The 20,938-nt window shown below is 33.9% G+C and overlaps 5 protein-coding genes across 7 annotated transcripts; 3 read left to right on the top strand and 2 right to left on the bottom strand.

The window, feature by feature from the left end:
* Positions 1 to 1,639: 1,639 nt before the first annotated feature.
* On the top strand, positions 1,640 to 4,227 carry LOC107021219. Of its 3 annotated transcripts, none has more exons than XM_015221832.2 (5): positions 1,640 to 1,893; positions 1,991 to 2,066; positions 2,438 to 2,901; positions 3,403 to 3,640; positions 3,950 to 4,227. In XM_015221832.2, exons 1-5 carry the CDS (start codon positions 1,888 to 1,890, stop codon positions 3,973 to 3,975), a joined length of 810 nt encoding a protein of 269 aa, XP_015077318.1. In that variant the 5' UTR covers positions 1,640 to 1,887; the 3' UTR covers positions 3,976 to 4,227. The 3 variants fall into 3 exon arrangements, with proteins under 3 accessions (XP_015077318.1, XP_015077317.1, XP_015077319.1); XM_015221833.2 differs by having other exon boundaries at positions 1,642 to 1,893; positions 3,403 to 3,613; XM_015221831.2 differs by lacking the exon at positions 3,950 to 4,227 and having other exon boundaries at positions 3,403 to 3,794.
* A 1,557-nt stretch (positions 4,228 to 5,784) lies between these two features.
* LOC107021218 (F-box/kelch-repeat protein At3g24760) lies at positions 5,785 to 7,491 on the top strand. The gene has a single exon (XM_015221830.2). It carries the CDS (start codon positions 5,946 to 5,948, stop codon positions 7,110 to 7,112), a length of 1,167 nt encoding a protein of 388 aa, XP_015077316.1. The 5' UTR covers positions 5,785 to 5,945; the 3' UTR covers positions 7,113 to 7,491.
* A 620-nt stretch (positions 7,492 to 8,111) lies between these two features.
* LOC107021319 (RNA-binding protein FUS-like) lies at positions 8,112 to 11,143 on the top strand. The gene is made up of 8 exons (XM_015221958.2): positions 8,112 to 8,334; positions 9,553 to 9,633; positions 9,711 to 9,799; positions 9,956 to 10,030; positions 10,234 to 10,373; positions 10,465 to 10,575; positions 10,665 to 10,724; positions 10,826 to 11,143. Exons 1-8 carry the CDS (start codon positions 8,212 to 8,214, stop codon positions 10,933 to 10,935), a joined length of 789 nt encoding a protein of 262 aa, XP_015077444.1. The 5' UTR covers positions 8,112 to 8,211; the 3' UTR covers positions 10,936 to 11,143.
* Positions 11,144 to 11,793: 650 nt separating this feature from the next.
* Positions 11,794 to 14,662, bottom strand: LOC107023867 (vesicle-associated membrane protein 721-like). Its single transcript, XM_015224686.2, has 5 exons — positions 14,300 to 14,662; positions 13,179 to 13,320; positions 12,971 to 13,091; positions 12,782 to 12,844; positions 11,794 to 12,208 (listed from the first exon to the last, which is right to left on the bottom strand). Exons 1-5 carry the CDS (start codon positions 14,487 to 14,489, stop codon positions 12,062 to 12,064), a joined length of 663 nt encoding a protein of 220 aa, XP_015080172.1. The 5' UTR covers positions 14,490 to 14,662; the 3' UTR covers positions 11,794 to 12,061.
* Positions 14,663 to 15,966: 1,304 nt separating this feature from the next.
* On the bottom strand, positions 15,967 to 20,880 carry LOC107023524 (guanine nucleotide-binding protein-like NSN1). The gene is made up of 9 exons (XM_015224239.2): positions 20,725 to 20,880; positions 20,405 to 20,649; positions 19,772 to 19,901; positions 19,480 to 19,653; positions 18,851 to 19,068; positions 17,568 to 17,835; positions 17,291 to 17,470; positions 16,974 to 17,185; positions 15,967 to 16,629 (listed from the first exon to the last, which is right to left on the bottom strand). Exons 1-9 carry the CDS (start codon positions 20,741 to 20,743, stop codon positions 16,285 to 16,287), a joined length of 1,791 nt encoding a protein of 596 aa, XP_015079725.1. The 5' UTR covers positions 20,744 to 20,880; the 3' UTR covers positions 15,967 to 16,284.
* Positions 20,881 to 20,938: the final 58 nt, after the last annotated feature.

Raw genomic sequence — 20,938 nt, 5'->3', positions numbered from 1 at the left:
TATATATATATATATATATATATATATATATATATATATTTATTGGGGTAGACCCATGTGGGTTCTAGGGGTTTGTCTGTATCCCACAGCAAAAAGTTAAGCACTATTTATATAGTAGTTTTTCTGTATTTATGTAAATATATTAATTTTGAACTCCCGCATGAACAAATAGCAAGTTATGGTGTAGTGGTAGATCTCCTTTTAAATTGAGCCTCGCATCCCCGGTTTTAATCTCATTGTGGACATTTTATTTTATTTTAGCTTCTTTTCATTTCTTTCATGATGTGCTAAAAGAGTAAATTTAAAGCCCAAAAATTCAAATGTGCTATAAGGTCTATGGTAACGGAACTAACTTTTTGTACCTATAAATTATATATTACTTTCTTAAAATTATATTATATTAGCTTATTCACAAGTTTATACTTTTTTCAAATCCCCTAAATAAAATTTTTGGATCCATCAACATATATATTATTAATGTGCTAATTTGCCACCTCTAGGTATAATGCATTAGTGCTATCCTTAATTAGGATTCACTATTGGCTAGATCAGAAACAACATTAAATGTGAAAGAGACAAGAAATAAAACCTACATCTCAATATTCTTTTTATTGGATTATGACTTAATGAAACACTGAGAACCAGTTACTTAACTGAGCATGATAGGTTAGAGAATTATTTTAGATAAGTTTCTTTTGAAGTAGATACCTGAATACCAAGTATAGCTCGTAAAATCTATATTTCGAGGCATACGAAGATTTTTTCATCTCCAAGTTTAACTCAGACGTAGCTTCCTTCTTTTTTTGGAGGGTGTGAAGCAGTGTCAAACCAAAATACCCAACAAGCATTAGCTCTCCCTGAAAAGGAGGTGATCCAGCCGCACCTTCCAGTACGGCTACCTTGTTACGACTTCACTCCAGTCACTAGCCCTGCCTTCGGCATCCCCCTCTTTGCGGTTAAGGTAACGACTTCGGGCATGGCCAGCTCCCATAGTGTGACGGGCGGTGTGTGAGCTCAATATTATGAACCAAATGTACTTGTGATTCAAAAGTTATATCTTTAATCAGTTAAATGTTATCACATACATTAGAGAATATTTTTTATTCGTATATTTTCTAGACCTAGCTCATATAATAGTTCCAAAAAAATCCTTCGAGAGGAATAGTAACCTAATGAGACCATGAGAGTGGTAGATTCAAAATAAAAATAATTCTAATAAGCAAAAGAACTCAAGGCTATCTCAAGTGTAGGTCTACAAGTTAGCTATTACAAAGTTTCGTCGTTCGTTTCATTATAAAATAAATCTATCACTCAATTACACGTATTTTTGCCATGATCTAATTGCAACCAACAATCACATATCTACTTATCGTATTTTTCCACCTGCTCGATAAGTAGTAATTCGAAGCAACTCAATTTCTGCCTTGGCAGTTGGGACTTCAAAACTGATCTTTCTATTAAATCTTATTGTAACATGAAAAGTACCCCAAGACTCCCTTAGATGGCCATAAACCAAACAACACCAAAGGCCCTACATTTTGTATGGTGAACAGAGTTTCCACCATAAATAAAATCCATTTATTACATTTTAATTTCATTATTAGTGTCATTTTTTCTCCCTTAGATTCAAGATTTGCTTAGTACCCACCACATGATCATTTAGTCTTATAACTATATATTAAGTTGTATAAACAAAATTCTTTATTGCCACAAAACACACCAAGATTGGTGTCTTCATCTTTCTCCAAAGGCCAAAGACAAGAAATTTTGGCTTATTACAGACAAACACATATAATTCCTTCTATATTTTATCCATTTGACCCAAAAAAATTGTCTCACTTGTATAGTCTAAAGAATCTAGTCTCTTAAAAATATATTTCCACTAACATGCAGGTTAGCTAGTTTTCTAATATATTTTTTTTCTTCATTATAAAATTATTTATTGTCATGTTCACATTTAGCTAACTTTGAGTATTCACATATATAACAGATCCTTCAATGGCTTTTCAAGAATGCAAATGATACCAATTTTAACACCAATTCTAGCAAGAAGCAAGTTGTTACTGGTAAGTGAAAAAAAATAAAAAACTTTGTTAACTATATTGTCAGTATTACACTTAGTGTTCTTGTAATTTCACCGAGTCTATTTTTCAGATTATCATATCAGACTTGACACGAAGATAATCTTGTATGAAAAGTTGCCTATTTATAGCTATTCATGCAACTTTACAAATTGGAATATTTTATCGTTCTATTTTTCAAATTATCATATCAGATTTGACATATGGAGATTGTCTGATAAGGAAAAATAGACCTATAAACCTTATGATGTAAATAAACTATACATTGTCAGTGCGTAGAATTTAGATTGTTACATTTTACTGTCATTTTTGAGATCCAAAATCATCAATATTTGTTAATTCCTCTGTTTTTTTAGATGAGGAAGTGAACTCCCAAGGCATTGTCCTGTTTGAGATTTCTGGAAAAAAGAGGAATCGAGCTGGAAAATCAGCGAATTCGAGCTGCTGCAACATCCTCAATTTGTTCAAAACATTACGCAGAAAAGACATTGCGAAAGAGTATTTCTACAGCACGATTCGTCTAAAGAGATTGGAAAGTTCGCGAAGGAAACAACAGTTTGTACATTGCATGAAGATGAAAAAACAGAGTCTTACTCGTGGATTAAGCTTTCGTCGAAATTCAGATTCTGCCATAGCCAAAGTTCTGCCAGTTAGTGATGCAGTAGGAACAAAAAATAGCCATAAGGAGCAAAACCTTAGTGCAGATAAGAAGGAAAAGGCTAATGGAGATAAAATAAAGACAGTTTCAAAGATGAAGGAACTAATAAGATGGGCTGCTGCTGTTAAATCACAAAAGGGAGGAAAATACTTTGGTCAAAAGGTAAGATTACTCGAATTTAACTTATATACATCGATGATTATCTAATATAACGTTATTTATTTTAGCAAGTTGCTCGTAATATCAAAGTTACGAGTCATTTAATTTATTTTAAATCAGTAAAAATATAACATGAGATCGAAAATCCATACTACGACTCAATATAATTTATATCTAAGAGAAGAAGTACCAGCATATTCTTTAGTATTATTTGACTTGTCTATTTATATATATCTTATGACGAACATGTTGCCACGATCACATTCAAGTAATATGTAAATGAATTAAATTCCATCAATTTTTCTTATGTTATATACAGCTTTTATTCATCCCAACTACTCTGTATAGATTTTTTATGTTGTCACTAATGAAAATGTGCCTGGACCAGAAAGTGTGGCCACACTTTCTAAAGTTCTTTAAAAATAAATATTTTTAATGAGATTTAACTTATGTAAAATAACCATATAAAAATAAATATTTATAAACAGTTATTTGTATGTGTAGGTTCTGCACCTACGCGATAGGCCGGACTTAAAGACAGTAGCAGATGATGATGATGATGATCAACTGAGCTATGACTCTCCAAAGATCAGTTTCAGATGGGATGTTGATCAAAATTACTCTCCAATTTCAGTGACCAAAAATCACCAATCTATAAAAAATTCCCCTTTAAAATCAACTGTGGTTCATATAGATCAGTGCCCAACTAGAAAAGGTAATTGGGTCACCACAGATTCTGAATGTAAGCTTCCTTGGTCCTTTTCTGTAGTCGATACGATATATTGAACTAAGGTCTATTTCTGTAAAGTCATAAAACTAATCAAAATACATCAATCGTTCGTATATTTGGTATAATGTGGAAAGCAATAATACATATTCATTATGTTCATGCAAAAGATTACAACCCTGATTTGGTTAAATCAGAATGAGTACTTATCGAGCTACTGTAACTCTTTTCAAGTGGTTATATCTTTTTTTTTTTTCATATTTTAATTTCGAAGAAAGTTTTTTTCTATCAATTTTAATGCTATTTTTTTTTTTAATTAAACAGTTGTGGTACTAGAGCTAGAGCTATGAAGATTGGTGGTCTCTGGTCTATGTGCCACGTGGATTATAGTAATTTGTTTATCAACTTTGCTACTTTGATGTAACGTTATACGCACATGACATTCACCTTATATGTCAATTTTATGTTCTAACCAACGTTCAACGATAACAATAGGATGCTACTAAAAATCGACGAACAGCAAGTGATTCTTTTTGTGTGGATCTTATTTTGTTGGAAATTTAATGAGTTGATCAATCTAAAACATTTTGATTTTACTGTTATATAGAGAGTTTTTCAATATATTATTATTATTTGACGTAAAATAAATAGTAAATTTGTTTGTGTTTATGTAAATTTTTTTTACAGACGATAAATAATTTGATAAGATAAATCAACATCTTAACTACTTGATTATGATAAATTGAATTGAATTTTGATATATGTTACAATTAAATTAAATTTAATAAGTGAAATTTGAAAATAGTGATAAATACTTAGTTTTATTCATAATTTATAAAGATAAGAATATTATTTTTGATATACATAGATTCAAGTAAAATATATCACAACAAAAAAGATATGAAAAAAAGTACAGTAATATTAAGGGGAAATAAATATTAACAATAACAAATATTACATATACTTGGACCATTATAGCCAACTTTCAAACTCATAAATGTTTCATGGGACCAATTTCAAACTAATATCCCACTCATTCATTGTATTTAGTCGTAATATATAAATATAATTTTTAATTTGACGTTATTTAATAATTATAATCTTTAATATTAGATGTGCATAAGTAGACATTTAAATTTGTATAAAATTAAACAAATTGACACATTCGTTTTACATAGCACCATACATGACAATATTATATCTTACGTGGCGTCTTATGTGTATTACGTCACGCAGGATATGCATGTCTACTTATTTAATTTTATATAAATTTAATTATTATACTAAAAATTGAAAGATATAATTAATTATTAAAGTCAAATTAAAAAATTATATTCATGCATTATACCTTATATTAACTTTGATTATAATTACACTATAGGTGGATCTAAGACTTTTATTACTCTTGCCTAATAAAAAGTAGAAACTTTTGATATGAAGTTATTTTTATATGCAAACAAAAAAGTAAGCAATATATTGGTCTTAATTTAGTATTTTTTGATGAAAGACCTCAATGATATATACAATCATTTAGTATAATCTAGTAAAGGCCTTTAGTAGCATTTCCTCACTAGCTCCTTTGGTGTTTTAAAGATTAAAAAGCAAGTCCTAGTAATTGGTAAGACCTAAAATAATCAATTTCAAATTTTGAATACTCCATTTGATTTAATTTGTTTGACTAATTTTGACTTGATAAAATTTTTAAGAAAGTAAAAAAAGATTTTAAATCTTGTGAAGTTATGATATTAGAATGTAATCAAAATATCTTTTAAAAATTTAACAAACTTTAAATATATTAGGTAAAAAATTAATGGGTTATCCAAAAAAAACTAAAAAGAAAATTGTGAAAAACAAACTAAACCTCTTTTTTTCACCCCACCCTCAAGAAGATCAAACTTAATCGCTTAAATTCAGAGGTTGAGTCAAAATCATGAATTTGACGTTTCATTGGAGGTTCACAAACTAAAATACATAAATTTTTATAATTTTCTGATATAAATATAGAATTTACGAAAAACCTAATGAATTCATTCGAACCAATGAACCCCATTTAGCTCCGCGTTTGCTTAAACCTTACCTTAACCTACCAAAGTTTGATTTGTCTCAACCATATTTAATTTCCAAAAGCCAATTCTTCAATTTTTCCAACTCTTTATATGTTTGTTTTTTCTGTTATGTCACTGTGCAACAAAGTAGGAAAACCAACTACTCCTCACATATTCTCCATTTCTTTGTATAAAATCTAAACTAAGATCCTACACACTATATCAAATCATTAAAAAAAAAAAAAACTTTTTTCAAAACCCTTCAATAAAAAAGAATGGAAGAATCCATTTGTATTCAAAAACTCAATGTTCAAAATGACCAAAAAATAAAAAATTGGGATTTTCTTTCTTCAGATCTTACTGAAAAAATCCTGTCATACCTCCCAATTCGTTCTATAATTGTTGCTTCCTCTGTATGCAAGATCTGGAATTCAATAATCACTTCTTCTTCTTTCACTACCAAAATCTCTGCTACAAAAAAGCAGCCATGGCTATTTCTCTGTGGCCAAAACAGTATTTTTTACAACAATAATCAACCATTTGCTTATGACCCAGATGCTAATGAATGGTTTTCACTTCCCACTTCAACCCTTTTGTCCCAAGATTTCTTTATTGGTTCAAATGGTTTTTTCTTTGCTACAACTTCAGAAAATTTCAGTTTTAAGCCTATTTTCAATGGAATTTGGGTCCAAACAAGTCCTTTGAGGTTCTCCAGGTGTAATCCTCTTGTGGGTGTTTACAATAAAGGGTTAAATCCAAAATTCATTGTTGTTGGTGGGGTTAGATTTGTTGGTGGATTAGTTGATGTTGAGGATAGACTGGCTGTTGAGATTTATAACCCAAATCTTGATTATTGGGAACTGTGCCCACCTTTACCTGCAGATTTTAGGTCAGGGAATTCATCACAGTGGTTATGTTCAGCTTTGTTAAGAGATAAATTCTACTATGTTTTTGGTATATATTCTTGTTTTGTTACATGTTTCAATTTGGATGAACATTTGTGGAGTCAGGTACAAACACTTAGACCACCTGGGATTTTGTTTTCATTCTTGGTAGCTTGTCAAGATTGTTTAGTTTTAGGTGGATTATGTAATTCAACAAATGGACCAAATTTTGTTCTATGGAAGGTTGATGAGGAAACAATGGAGTTTAGTGAACTTGCTATAATGCCTCAAGCATTGATGTATTGTTTGTTTGATAGTGATGAAGATGACAAATTTGCTAGTTTGAAATGTGTTGGATTGGGGAATCTTGTTTATGTTTACAATGAAGAACATCTTAAGGATTACACTGCTTGTGTTTGTGAATTTAGTAATGATTTTGGGATGTGTAGTTGGAGAAAGTTGCCTAATTTGCCACCAAATGCTAGTAAGTTTCATAGAGTGATTAGCTTTTGTTCAAATGTTTCACTTGACAACATCCTTGTTGGTGCAAGAATTTGAAGTTTATCGCGTCGAAAGATAAGAAATTTCAGACTTGAGATTTGAATACGAGGAAACTCATGCTGAAGAGCATTAGCTAGTGGGTTTATGGTGTGAACTTAGATTCGTCGGACATACAACTCTCGAAATTTCACCAGCAAGCAAGATGCATGGTGGGAATAAATGAGATCTTTTCTCGGAGTTTGAGCTTTTGGAATAGAGAAATTTATAGCGGATTCGGAGCGATTTCTCTATAACAAGCCTTACGATACGCTAATCTAGATTTTTAGGATGGTTTTTTCACTCATAATAGTATATGTACGTTTAGAAATATGTATTTTGTACTTTTTACTGTTCCCAAATTATATATGCAAATTATAGATGACATACCTTTTTCATATTGTGCTCATTAATTATTTTTAAGTTATCCAATCTATTTTTCTTCTTTTTTGGATCTAATAAAGGTGAAAAAGCATATAGGAAAGTAAACACATGCTCGATTTGAGATCACAATTTAAGCTATATACGGCAAAACAAAAGGATTATAGGATTGAAGTTAAATCATTTTTTATTAAGCTCCAATGGCGTGTGACTGAAAATTTAATTATTTTATTAAAATCTGATTGTTTTTAAGCAAACTGAATTTTAAAAGTTAGATAATAGCTTAAAATATGGTTATTCAAATATTAGACGATGAGATACATAAAAATATAAGTAGAAAACATAAGATAAGAGTCTAAAATTATCTAGAAGAATAATTTTTAAAAAATTAGATTTTCATTCAGTGTTTGATATCTATATTGTAGCCTGACTAAATTTGAATTTGTGCCAGAAAATTCCGTAGGAGTAAAACTCTCAGCTCCACCACAATTCTTGTCTGACTTTATTTATCCAAGTTTTAAATTTAAGAACAAAATCTAACTAATGACCTAAAAAAGGGGTTATTTGTATAAACTATCCAACTTCGTGACCCGTTAAATTTCGGGCCTCAAAATAAGCCCAAAAATTCACCTGATAACAAAACAAACAATTAGCTACTGCCGCTGTTTCTGTTAAGGGTTTACAGTTGTTTCTCTGAAGAAGAAGAAGAGGGTTTTAGGGTTTTTGTTTATCAGAAAAAATGGATAGGTACCAAAAAGTAGAGAAACCTAAGCCTGAATTACCCATTAACGAGAATGAGATCAGAATTACTTCACAGGGACTTGTTAGAAACTACATCAGCTATGCTACTAGTCTGCTTCAGGTATAACACTCACTCTTTTTTTCGTAACTGGTAAAGTTGTTGTCATGTGACCAAAATGTCTCTGGTTGTAGCTTTAGTGAACTGGACTGCTTCTTCTTTATTGTGGCAGTTTTGACTGTGTTTTTGGTATAATTGTTATGCATGTATATATAGGTTTCCATTGGTTGTTCACAGGGGCATTCCATAAAGTGAAACTTTTTTGTTTCTTCAGCTATTTTTTTGCTGCCCCGATGAATTGGTGTTGTTTGATTGATTGGATTGATGTTTTTTTTGGCAATGGTTTGGGATAATTGTGGAACCATTTACCGACAGTGTTGAAGTATTTGGCTTTTCGGCCCTGGAGGTATTATTTTTGGTTTGGATGATTGCATGCATTTATATTTTGTGTGCCTTCGTTGACAATGTAATATGTGGACTAAGATTTTTATGCTTAAGCTGTGAAATAGTGTGGTCTATGTGAGTGCAAATCACTCTGTGTTTGTAGGATGATGCTACAAACTATTCGTACCTTTTGGAGTTCTCGTGGTCGTGCATACTAAAGTAGTATTTGCACCAAGTAGTTCTATTAAAACAGAGTCAATGTGCATATGTCTTTTGCTGTCAATATGCAGGCTTATGTTATTACTTTAACATGACAACAATCAGTTGAGAGTATTCATGACCTGTGCCTAGAAGAAAAAGTGATCATACCTGCATATTGTCTCTGTTATTGCGACTTTATTTTTATTGCTGCATTAATACTTAGTGCAAGGAGGATTTCAATAATTTGCTCGAGCACAGGAAACTAGTGGTTGTAATAGTTGTTCAACACATTGTAGAAGTTACATCTTAATAGCACAGCTAGATAATTAGATTTATCCAAAACTTCTATACAGAGAATAATCTGGTGTTGTATATGTGGTCTGACAAAGAATAAGTAAGATCCTAAGCTGAGGCTGTTTTGATGGTTCAAATGGAGTGGCATAACGGCTCTGGGAATCTTTCTTGTGTGTTTCATATATTCAATTGCTCTGCTGTTGCCTTACTCCAAGCAAGAAAGACTTGTAGACTTGTAGCGTCATGATCTTTTGATAATTCATTCCATCCCTAAGGTTGAGGGTTGAAGCTGCATAGCAGATTATATCTTTCTCATTTTTTGGTGGGAGGTCTGATGTAAACTGTAACCAGAAACTTTCCAGAAGTGGCTAATAGAAAGTTTTATGACTATTGGCTATTCAGGAGAGGAGTGGGAAAGAGATCATTTTGAAAGCAATGGGTCAGGCAATAAGCAAGACTGTAGCTGTTGCAGAGATCATTAAGGTAGCTTGCCTGCTTTTTTTTTTTTTTTTCAGTACACTTTCTATATTTACCATATTCAGATGTAATTCATTGTTCAGAGAAGAATTCCTCGTCTGCATCAAGATGCTGCTATCAGCTCAGTGAGCATCACAGATGTATGGGAACCTATTGAAGAGGGCCTATTGCCGTAAGTTTTGAAGTCTTGCTAGCTTTCTCAAATTTGTTTGTTCCTAACTGCCTATCATGTGGGATAAGTCCAAGGTTTACCTTTTATTCTACAATTGGGTGCAAATTGCATAGTTGTGGTTCTAATTCTTGTTAATGTTGGTTTTCTTTGTAAAAGTGTGGAGCAGACTCGGCATGTCTCAATGATTTCAATCACCTTGTCAACAACAGAACTGAACAAGGACTCTCCAGGGTAACCCTTTGCTGTATTTTTTTTTTAATTAGGATGTTCTTTCAGACCTTAACATGCTTACTCGAGTGCAAATTTATCTTACTTCATTGAGTCATGGTTTATTGTGATCATTCCTTCTATCTTTTCGAGTCTTCTCGAAGAAATATCTCTTCTCTATGGTTTGCTTGATTTACAGAACATCTTATGTAAGTTCATGTTCATAGGTATCAAGCACCTTCTGATATTCAGCAGACTAATTACTACAACAATAACAACAACTACGCCCCACGTTATAGTTACCAGCCTCGACAGCAGCAACCACCACCTAGACAAGCACAAGCAGTTTTCAATGCTGGTAATGAAGGTAATAACCTGCTAGCTAACAGAATAGTTATATAAGAATGATTCATGTGAAATTTGGCTACATCCTCAAAAATTACCATAACTTGATTTAGATTCATATGGCCGAGGTCGTGGTCGAGGCCGAGGGCGTGGTAGAGGCAGGGGACGTGGTTGGAACAGAGGTGGATATACAAATTACCAAGATGGATATGATAACTATCAAGGTATTCTTCCTTACCTCAAGTATTATTTTTTTTGGTTTGGAGGCTCCAACACTCAACTGGCATTGATGTATATTATTTCAATTTGATAGAAAATGGTGGGTACTCAAACTGGGGGCGAGGTGGAGGCCGTGGTGGCTGGGGATATCGTGGTAAGCATGGATAGCTCATTTGTTTTCTTCTCCCCCTTACTAGCTTTTATCATGTTACGAATGCATTTTTGGTTCCTAATATCTTTGTGTTATGGTGTCAGATTCTGGATATGGAAGAGGCAGGGGTGGAGGTGGCAGAGGTTATGGTTATGGTGGTGGACGTGGACGGATGGGCAACCGTCCAAGGGGTGGCAATAACAACCAGGCTTAGTTGTTGGTTGGACCTCTAGTTTGCTATACCATAAACGCGGCTTTGGCATAATGGTTTTCTTTTGTCCAATGTCTGTCTAAAAAATGCATGAAATTATTATGGCTTGTTGCATCGACGGGTTGTCTTGTTTTCCAGCATCATTATATGTGAAAACCAAGTTCAAGTAGTATTTATGCAATTAGGACATATTCTTTTGTTTATCTTAAAATGTCTAATCATTTGTTTATTTTTATTTTTGATTTTTGTTCTTGTTCTTGTACTCTCTTTTGAATATCTAACCCAGGGATTTCAAGATGATAACTTCCTTAAAATCTTAAAAATATAATCCTCTATAGCCATACCGGATTCAATATTTGTTGACTGAAGAATGTCTCAAATAAGAATAAAAACAGAACCGGAGAAATCGAATTTCTACTCGTGTCTATTGCATATGGCATATTGCATTGGAAAGCCTTTAGTTTTACTTACCTTGAGGTAAAAGGTACCTTAAATTCTCTGGCGTAGATGCAAATATACTACATGATTCTTATGATTGAGAAATTAACACCTATTCTATCGGTGTCTGCTAAGGAATAGCACCCAGAAGATACGGTACAGTACAAAGAAAGAGAGGAACCACATGTTTAATATGCGTGAAAAACTCAACTTCCCTCACAAACGGAAGACCTATGCTCAACCCAAAACTACGCTAGACATTATACAAAGCTTCCACAGTCGAAAAAAAATAAATCAACAAACACCATCCTGCTGGGGCTTAATTTGTAGAGTAAATCCCAGTTGTTGCACAACAGAGAAATACTACTTGGTTGATTCTTGATACTGTCTAGTAAATTATTCAGAGGCAGCCAGGCATAAACAAAAGACAGAAAATAGAGCTATATGTACTATTTCCACCGGGTCGTTCAAATGATCTTTTATGTGAGCTCCCAAGGAGAAGCTTTCAGCAGTAGTCACTTCTCAGCATGACAAGCAACATAGGCACTTCATCATACCTCCACAGCATAGAGCAAAATATATCATTCAAAAAATAAAAAATAAAAATTGAATTACAAGGATCAGGCATTTTACTGCTAGAAGTGTTTGGGAATTGTGTTCAATAACCACCGTTATAATAAATGACCATCAATTAATGACAATTGAAGCCATGACATATTGAAAGAACTATGACCATAATCAAGGCAAAAATGATGCCCAGGACTATAAGCTTTATCTTCATGTTCTGCAACCACATCTTCCTCCTCACTTTTGTTCCTTGTGTCTTGAAATCTTGTGCCTGCAATATAACAACACACTTTTAGAAACCCCAGTAATTCTAGTTTAAATGCAAGCAAACTAGTAACAATAACACGAAGCAGATGACAAAAAGGGAAAAGACAACTTAGGTGTTATAATGCAGCAATTCACAGATTCCAATATTCCAACTCCAGGAGCAATTTAACTCATATAACGACAGTTAGCTACTAAAATTTAAGGAGAAGACCATAGCCTGAGTTTTGACCTACGGACTTCACAGTGGTGTGGACCAAGTGATAATTAGCAAACCATAAAAGTGTAGAACAACGAATGCAAATCAACAGTGTATATCAAAAGTTGCATCATTACCACATCAAATTCAGTAAGTAACTGGATATCTGTAGACCACTTCCAATTTGCTAAAACTAGCAAAGTAGCAGGCAATCAGATAAGTTCTATCAAATTTTTTTTCAAAAAAGTATTCTAGCAGCTCTTATTCATATAACTGGCAATAAGAGCTTTGTCATCAACTTTTCAAGGTAGGAATTTCTTAGAAGCAGGGACTTGAATAGTCTTGTCCACCAAAAGAGAAAGAATTTCACAGCATTCAAACCTGTGAACGAAGGTTCTCAGTTTTATCCACCAAAAGTTCAATTTTCTCCCCACGATCCAGGACCTGCAAGACCACAATTCTCATTAACAAACTGCAATACAGTTTCTTTAAAGCTCAATGTTTTCTAGTCCCACATCAGGATAACAAGTCTTTAAAAATAATACTATAGTACAGATGGAATATGCTTACCTTCTCAATGTTTTCCATCATCACACCTTTAACTTCCGAAACCTGAGCCTTCACCTTTGCGAGCTTGTTGATTTCCTCTGGATGATCAACACAGTACTGCATCTGCTCCTTTATTTTGGGCCTGTATTTATAATCATGGTCTTCAGATATCAGCATTCGTACTAAGAAACAGTAGTAGTAGAGAATGAAAAGGGAAAAGCCAAAATACCCAAACTCCTTGTTCAAGCTGTTAGCAACAGCTGTAGCAGCTTTGCCTCCACCATATTTCTTGGTAAAATCATCCTTAACTCTCTCCAGAAATGCAATTGGGACCTGTCTGCCAACAGACTCCACAGCTACAACACAGTATGCTGATTGAACAAAATAAAGCCCATTAGCTTTACAAATGCCAAAACACAAAGAACATGACAATGGCGCATATATATCAGATTGCCAGATAGCAATCAGAATGCACACTAGTATCCTAAGAAAATAAATACTTTACAAAGTTGTTTCAAAGTTATTTCCTTGTATCATCTTTCAATAATAAAGCATAGCCAACATGATACTCAGACAGCTCAATAATTTCCCAGATACAACAGGTGAAACAATAATCTGTGAAAAATAGACTTAATAATTCACATACTATGTAGAAACACACACTATTTAGCCTCCATAAAAGTTAGCGATCCGAGTCATCCGACATGCTAAACTTAAGACGGCTGAGCGAAATTCGCATTTCACGATTTGATTTCATGGATCTCTCACAGGAAGATCACAAATTAGACAAACAATCTAGCCTGGGTGTCATCTCAAAAATTAAAAGGTTCTAATCATCCATGTTGAGACGAGTAAAATAATGTTTAAAAGTCCTGGTATTTCCAACAGAATGAATCAAAGATGCATTGTCATCCGCGGTGCTAAGCAAACGAAGAAACAACACCAAACCGATCGAATTACAAAAAAAAAAAAAAAGAATCAAGCAAACAAAGGCACAGACAATGATTGCAGGATCTCCCATACAAGTCCTTATCCTCTAGTTCTCTTAAAATATCTTATTTTTTGCAAATAGTTCACAAAATAAAAGAGATCTAAACCAAAAAAAATTGCTTCAATTCAAACTCAACGCCTGGGAATTGACCACTTATCAGTATGACTAAGATCTAATACAGTCAACATCACAGCAGTAGCGATTCAGATGAAAATGGAACTGATCGATAAATTTAAACTGTCAGATCAAAAAAGCAGATAATCATAGATAACAGATCAGAAAAAAACCAGTCGACTTACAGATCAGAACAAACACACAGAGGAAAAGCGAGAAAATGAAAAAAAAAAAAATACACTCACTGAAGCCGTCATCGACGAGGTAGTTAAAAGTATGTCCATCACAGTTATAGGTGAACTTGTTGTTGGAAGCAGGGAGTTTCTGAAGGCACTGTGATGCAATACTGGTAAAATTTCCAGTGAACTCAGTATACTCAGCGAGAATCACCGTTCCTCGCGCAACGAAGCTGTAGATCAACGATTGTTGCCCCATTTTTCCTCTCTCTTCTCACACACTCGAGAAGAGACAAAAACCCTAGCTATTTTGAATTGCAGAGAGCAAAATGAAAAAAATGAAACACCGAAAAAAAGTATGTGAATATATTTATGCGTGTAAGTGTACAAGCACAGAGAAACGATGAATTTTGTTTTTTGGGAAGACCCCACCGAATACACCTAAAGGAAGAAAATTGTCCAGCTATTTAAATAATTTCTCCGTTTTAATTAATGCGATTTAATTTGATTTTAAACTATAAAATATGTATTTGATTTTTTAGATAACTTTCTATATAAATATTTGACACGGATAAATTTTTACTCTTTTTACTTTATAGGCTTAGTTGTTAAGCTACTACCATTGTGTACCATCGGAAATAACGTACAGGACCCTTCACTGGTTTTTTTATTTGTCCGCATATTTTGAAACTGAAATTTCTATATTCATAAGTTGTGTACATATTTATTTATATATACATACATATAGACATTAATTAATAATTATAGTTGTTAAAAGCCAATTGATTTTGACTTTGATATAAAATTAAATTAAGTTCGTTCAACTGACTTGTTTACTATCTTTCATTTATTTCATTCTTTATTCCCATTCCTAAATTTTCTTAACAACAAATTATAATGGAATTCCTTTTACATAATATTTACATGTACTCAACTTCCCAAAATGTAGGAGAAATTTAATTTTATGATCCGCTATAAAAATCTATTTACATAATACTAACATTTACTTTAATTTAAGTTATGAATAATTTTCCATGAAATCAGTACAAAATAATATCGAAATTTTATTTATATAACATAAGATTTAAATTTTAAAGTAGACACGAGAGACTAGTTCCTCTTTTAACACACAAACTTTTAGTACATTAATAACAAATCTTTCTTTGGTATATTACGTATTAATTTGAGAGTGGATGGGCACAATTAGAATTAGTTGACTTTGAAAGTTATACAAATTTTAATTATATTATTCTTATAAGTGTGCTGAAATTGTAATCATACAACTAAAACCTATGTCAACTTAAACCTCTGCCACAAGTTCAAATTATGTTTCTATTACTATCTAGTTAAATTTTTATATACAGTAAAAAAATACGTAAATTTTAAATTAATATTGAATATTGAACTTGCTCTTAGTCGGTCTTTCCTAAAAAGGTCACTTGATTGATAAGGTTTCTTTTTAGGGGGTGAAATCTACTTTTGTTATTTGATGACAGATACGTGAAATTGATATTGACTTATCGGAAAAAAACTGTGAGTTGAAATAGCAACTTAATGGATCCCAACTAACTACTGGAACAAAAAAAGTGACTTAATTTTAAAGCCATTTAGATCTACTAAATATGTGTTTATGTGATAACGATGGCCTAGCTAACAGGTCAGTACCTACTTGCAACAACTGGTCCAGTACCATCTTTTTCATCGTGAGATCCAATGTTGGATGGTACAAAACAATGTGTAAATAGGAAATAATAGTAATAATATTATTAATAATAATAATAAGGTGAATGAATACTCCAAGTCTCCAACTATAAGATTAGAATAAAAAAATCAATTCCTTCTCCTGATAACACGGTTGAGCTAGAGCCAGCTTCCGCGTTTACGCATGCATGTTTCACTAATACAAGTACAGGTTGAGCTCGAGCCAGCTTCCGCACCAGGGGAGCATGCACGTTCTCTAGTATGAGTACCAAGTGACTCTATCCGCCATCAAAAAAGATATTCATTGTGATGTCTCTCCTCATTCATTATCCAACTCATTCCCAGATGGTAGCTCAAATCTGTTTTTTTTTGCTTTCATTAACTGGCATATCATCCTCAGCATCATCCATGGCGGATTCCTTCTTGAAATAATCTACCTTGAAGTCATAATCACTATCCATCATATCACTGGTAGTAGAGGCTTTGTCTTTCTTCCTCCTTTTCTTCTCAGCTTTTCTAAGTTTGGTATTTAGCATGCCTTCCTCAGAATATAACTTCTCATTTTGTCTGCTGCTAGCACTCTTGCCACTTGTCCGGCCTGCATCATCTTCTCCAGCATCCATTGCCACATCTCCCTCATTATTAACAAGGTTGTCCATTGCATTATCACTCTGAGTCACCGGTTGCTCCAAATTGTCCTGCAGTTTTAAAAGAACACTTTGTATGATAGATGACACCACTTGTTCAGGCATGGATGATGTAAAGGATAACATTGCAAATTCAAGAGTACATGTTCTGTTTTCTTAAAAACAGAAACCTGCAAGATAATCATTCATAAAAAGAAGCTTTATAAATTCTACTTGTGCTTCTTCAACTCTAAATTCGCAACTACTAATGTATTTCATTTGTGCATGCTTATACATAATGCACTGATAAACACATTTCAATTTGCAGAGCAAGTGAAGAGCAGTTACAGTACTTCCAAGGAATGTCGAAAGGGTCTGATCAGAAAAATAAGAAAGTCTAAAAGCGAATAACTTACCTCTAGCATGGTCTCGTCAAAGTTAACAGGACGGTTTGACGGAACTTCAACTGGGAGAAAATCATCGACTGATTTGAGGCTTCCAATAATTGAGGATTCACTTCCATAAACTTCATCGACATTGAATTCTTTTCCAAGTTCTGAAACTATCTTTACCTCTGAATGCTCTCCCTCGTTCCTAGATGGGGGCATGGTGTAGTATGGTATTTTCCCTGAGATGTGTCAAACAGATATCATTACTAGCATGAACATAGAAAACCTCATCTTTTTCAAATTCAACATGCCTCTTGAAGAAACTAAACAGTTACCACACATACCTTCATTCCAGTCATGCAGAACAATTCTTGCAGCAGCATCAGTGTCAACAATTCCACCCTTTTTTAGCCTACCCCTAACAGTAGCAACTTTCTGAAGGAAGTCATCGACTGAATCAAAGCTAGGAACCTTGTATATAGTTACTAACATGCTGGACGGACACAGTTTGAGTATCTCCTTTACTGCACAACCCACAATATACGCACACTCAGCCACATCAATCTACCATTTAAACAGCACACAAGAGTAATGCAAAAGATGCTAACCAAATCTACTTACCAGGACCAACTGGGTCATCTAACTTCTCTATCCTCTTGCAATTTCGAAGAGCAATAGCTGCATCATTCTCTGTTGATGACCTAAGCATCACAATCCCAGGGCAGTCCAACAACTTTACATTTTTATCTAGCTGGACTTCTTGCATGGATCTTGTTAACCCAGGTGTAGCACCAACATTGACTACGTGAGATCTCTTCAAGCTATTAATAAGGCTACTTTTACCAACATTTGGCAGACCAATCACACCGACAGTGATTGATTTTTTGATCTGCAAGAAGTAACTTAGGATTAGCATGGAACCAGCATAACTAAAGCAAGAAATGCAATAAAATGACATCAACATTGACAAAAAACAGGTAGGTTAATTCATTGCCCATACACCAAAGTCCTCTGGAGTACACTAAATTTTTTTGTGTTATTTTCAGCCGTCCTTTTTCCCCAGACACCCAAAAGGCCAAGAAATTTATGGATAAAAAGAATGGCATCCCTATAACAAAAAAAAAAATAACTCCAAGTATCATTGGGAAGAGTTAATACAGCTGTTAGATGGTGGTACCTAACTAGGTGAATCTACAGGTGGTTCACAGCATGGGGATCTTCGATGTTGAAAAGCTATGGAAACTGCACATGAGATAGCAACCTAGACGCAAATTACTGTGAACAGGAGAATGGAGAGATGGTTGAAGAGTTGAAGCATTTCTTTTGGATTCAAAAGTCTACCCATCTTTATCTACTGGAATCCCGAAGCATATGAAAATCAATCAATCAACTATGCTTCAATTCCAAATAAGTTGGGTCAACTATATAACCCTCTGTATCCAATTTTCCCTATTTGGGGCCTAATGGATTCAAATGCTGCTATAACTGTCTGTTAAGAAAAAATAGGGTTATCTACTTCTCATACTTATTCCTATACCAGCGTACAAGTTGTTGCAAGCCCCAACTTAACAGAAGTGTACAGCACCAACAATATGAATACCACCAATCTAAGTTGGGCATAACTGGTCTTATTTCCACCTATAAATGGTGGTTGTGTTAGGTTGACAACCGACGTAAAATAAGTCTTTGATATCATGAAGCCTCTAGAGTGCAATTGAACAATGAACTTGAATGACACTGAAACCCAGATTAGAATCAATGAGTTTGCACATGTAACCAAATATGAAGCATGATAAGACACTTCGTTCACAAAACATAGCAGTTGAAGTTCCAATGCTTATTCCAGAACTGAGAAGCAAGATAAATAGGTGAGAACCCAATAAAGAAATTGATCCTAGAAGTACCTCATGACTTCGGGAATAATTCTTAAGCAATTTTATCAGATTCTCAGCTCCAAGGCAATCACTTGTCTGCAAAAGATTTGTAGTCTTTCCAGCTTTTGAAGAGGACTTCCAGCCCAAGTTTGACTTCTGTTCTTGGGTGCTACACTTGAAAGCAACTGCTGGTAATTCCTCCCGCAGATACTTTAGCCACTTTTCAGCGGCTTCCCGCGGAACAAGATCTAAATACAAAATCAAAAAGTAAATATTGGCATTCCTATGAACACCTAAAGAGTAAGACGTCAAACTTTCATATAAGATAGTGTATAAATTAGCAGTTTGGATGTCTTAGTGACTATATCAAAAAGAAGCAGAGATACATATTATATAAAAAAAAAATTTAATCAAGATAAAGGAGGGTGCAAAAAAGATGCTTTTTATAAAAATAAAAACACAATACCGATTTAATCACACATATGCTTTATCCGAAAAAACAAGTCCACTTTTTTTGTGCTCTCTATAAGTCACCTTCACTCATTCTGGTCGAATAAGAACTCCACCTGATAATCTTTTGCTTAAAACAGCACATATATGTGGATATAAGAAAATGATATACATGATAATATTAATAAATAAAATGAGGAAGGGGATACCAATTTTATTGAGGAGCAACACAAGATGCTTTCCAGGTCCTGATCTCATTACCATCTTTTCCATATCAAGACAGCGTGTACCAAGCGGATCTCGAGCATCAAGCACTTCTAAAATGACATCAGAAGCGTCAATGACTTTGACTAACTCCTTATAGAAAGCTCTTTCCGAGTTCTCTGCATGGATAAGCAAGTGTTAAAGACCAGGGAGAATTAAAAAAAAAAAAGAAGCAAAACCACTACCACTTCTCCCACAACCACCCATGACAAAAACAAAGAACATAATATGTCATACCACGGATTTTAACAAAATTAGTTGAATCATTGTTTCCCTTGCCCTCCATTAAATTCTGTTCTCCCGTAGCCATGTCTGCAAGTTCATTCACATCATCATCCTCGACCACCCCTAGCTTTCTTTTCTTAGCCTGAAAACCAATGATATGGTAGTTAAACAACAGCCCAAATACCACAAGGAAATAAACTGCTAAACAACAGAAATGTAACATGCAAGAGAACCTATCCAGTGAAAGAGACCATTTCTCCACACGGTAAGTTGGGTTGGGTCTCAAACCCACCACTTCTAGGATAGTGTTCCAATGGAATTAAAACAGTCTTAAATCAATTTCTTCTTGCCAGATAACCAGTGAATCATGCTATGATTTCCATAAGGACAATCCATCATTTTATTTGAAGCCAGACGAATCAACAAGCATCACACAAAACAATCAAACCTAACAAAAGATCACTTTTTTATGATAGTCAAGTCAATGTATACCCCATTACAGTGCTTATAAACTTCCATGTACAGTATATCTAGTCAAGCATAGCATCAAAAACGTCTTACAACAATAACACCGATTATACCTAAACTAGTTTAGTTTAACAATATCCATTCTGCTCAATTTGGAATTCAATAAAAACAAATTACCCTCTCTTTTCGGGCAGCTTTCTTCTGCTCCAATTCCTCAAGAGCACGAGCACGACGACCCTCGAGGGCCTTAAGCTCTTGTTCCTTGAAGGGCCAATCATTGGGGATTCCTGGGTCCTTCTCCACCTTAGTCTTTTTGTTAATACCCAACTTTTTGGCCTCCTTTGCCTTTTTCTTGTGATGCTCTTTTACCTTCCTTATAATCTTGTGCTTCTGCTTCAATGATACCCTCTTGCTCTTACTCTCTGCAACACCCAAAAGATTAACATAAAAAAAATTTCTAAATCAATATTAATAGAATAGAGTAGTAATTTGCTTACTCTTGCTTTTTTTCACCATTTTTGTTTGCTGGAAAAGAGCTTTAGGGTTTCAGAGAATGAAATGCACAATTGATTTTAGGGTTTAGGGTTTTGGAAGAAGAAGTAACCGAAGCGGGTAAAATAGGCAATGCATAAGTTTACATATATAGCCTTTTCTATGACTCTTATGTGCGCTTCTTCAAGGGTATATTGGTCATTTAGGATTGCACTTCTT

Source organism: Solanum pennellii, chromosome 6 (genome assembly GCF_001406875.1).
Source record: "Solanum pennellii chromosome 6, SPENNV200".
Taxonomy (NCBI): Eukaryota; Viridiplantae; Streptophyta; class Magnoliopsida; order Solanales; family Solanaceae; genus Solanum; species Solanum pennellii.
The sequence above is the reverse complement of the archived record's forward strand: the minus strand, read 5'-3'. Positions and strand labels throughout refer to the sequence as shown.

What these genes read in the sequence shown, in the direction of transcription:
- LOC107021319 (XM_015221958.2), top strand. Translation starts at nt 8,212, where the DNA reads ATGGATAGGTACCAAAAAGTAGAGAAACCTAAGCCTGAATTACCCATT. An exon ending in TTTCAATGCTGGTAATGAAG is followed by an intron (nt 10,374 to 10,464) that starts GTAATAACCTGC and finishes AACTTGATTTAG; the next exon opens with ATTCATATGGCCGAGGTCGT. An exon ending in TGGTGGCTGGGGATATCGTG is followed by an intron (nt 10,725 to 10,825) that starts GTAAGCATGGAT and finishes TTATGGTGTCAG; the next exon opens with ATTCTGGATATGGAAGAGGC.
- LOC107023867 (XM_015224686.2), bottom strand. Translation starts at nt 14,489, where the DNA reads ATGGGGCAACAATCGTTGATCTACAGCTTCGTTGCGCGAGGAACGGTG. An exon ending in AGCTTGAACAAGGAGTTTGG is followed by an intron (nt 13,092 to 13,178) that starts GTATTTTGGCTT and finishes TTATAAATACAG; the next exon opens with GCCCAAAATAAAGGAGCAGA. An exon ending in CTGAGAACCTTCGTTCACAG is followed by an intron (nt 12,209 to 12,781) that starts GTTTGAATGCTG and finishes GTTATATTGCAG; the next exon opens with GCACAAGATTTCAAGACACA.
- LOC107021218 (XM_015221830.2), top strand. Translation starts at nt 5,946, where the DNA reads ATGGAAGAATCCATTTGTATTCAAAAACTCAATGTTCAAAATGACCAA.
- LOC107021219 (XM_015221831.2), top strand. An exon ending in CAAGAAGCAAGTTGTTACTG is followed by an intron (nt 2,067 to 2,437) that starts GTAAGTGAAAAA and finishes CTGTTTTTTTAG; the next exon opens with ATGAGGAAGTGAACTCCCAA. An exon ending in GAAAATACTTTGGTCAAAAG is followed by an intron (nt 2,902 to 3,402) that starts GTAAGATTACTC and finishes TTGTATGTGTAG; the next exon opens with GTTCTGCACCTACGCGATAG.
- LOC107023524 (XM_015224239.2), bottom strand. An exon ending in AAGCTGCCCGAAAAGAGAGG is followed by an intron (nt 19,902 to 20,404) that starts GTAATTTGTTTT and finishes ATTGGTTTTCAG; the next exon opens with GCTAAGAAAAGAAAGCTAGG. An exon ending in AGATGACCCAGTTGGTCCTG is followed by an intron (nt 17,471 to 17,567) that starts GTAAGTAGATTT and finishes TGGGTTGTGCAG; the next exon opens with TAAAGGAGATACTCAAACTG.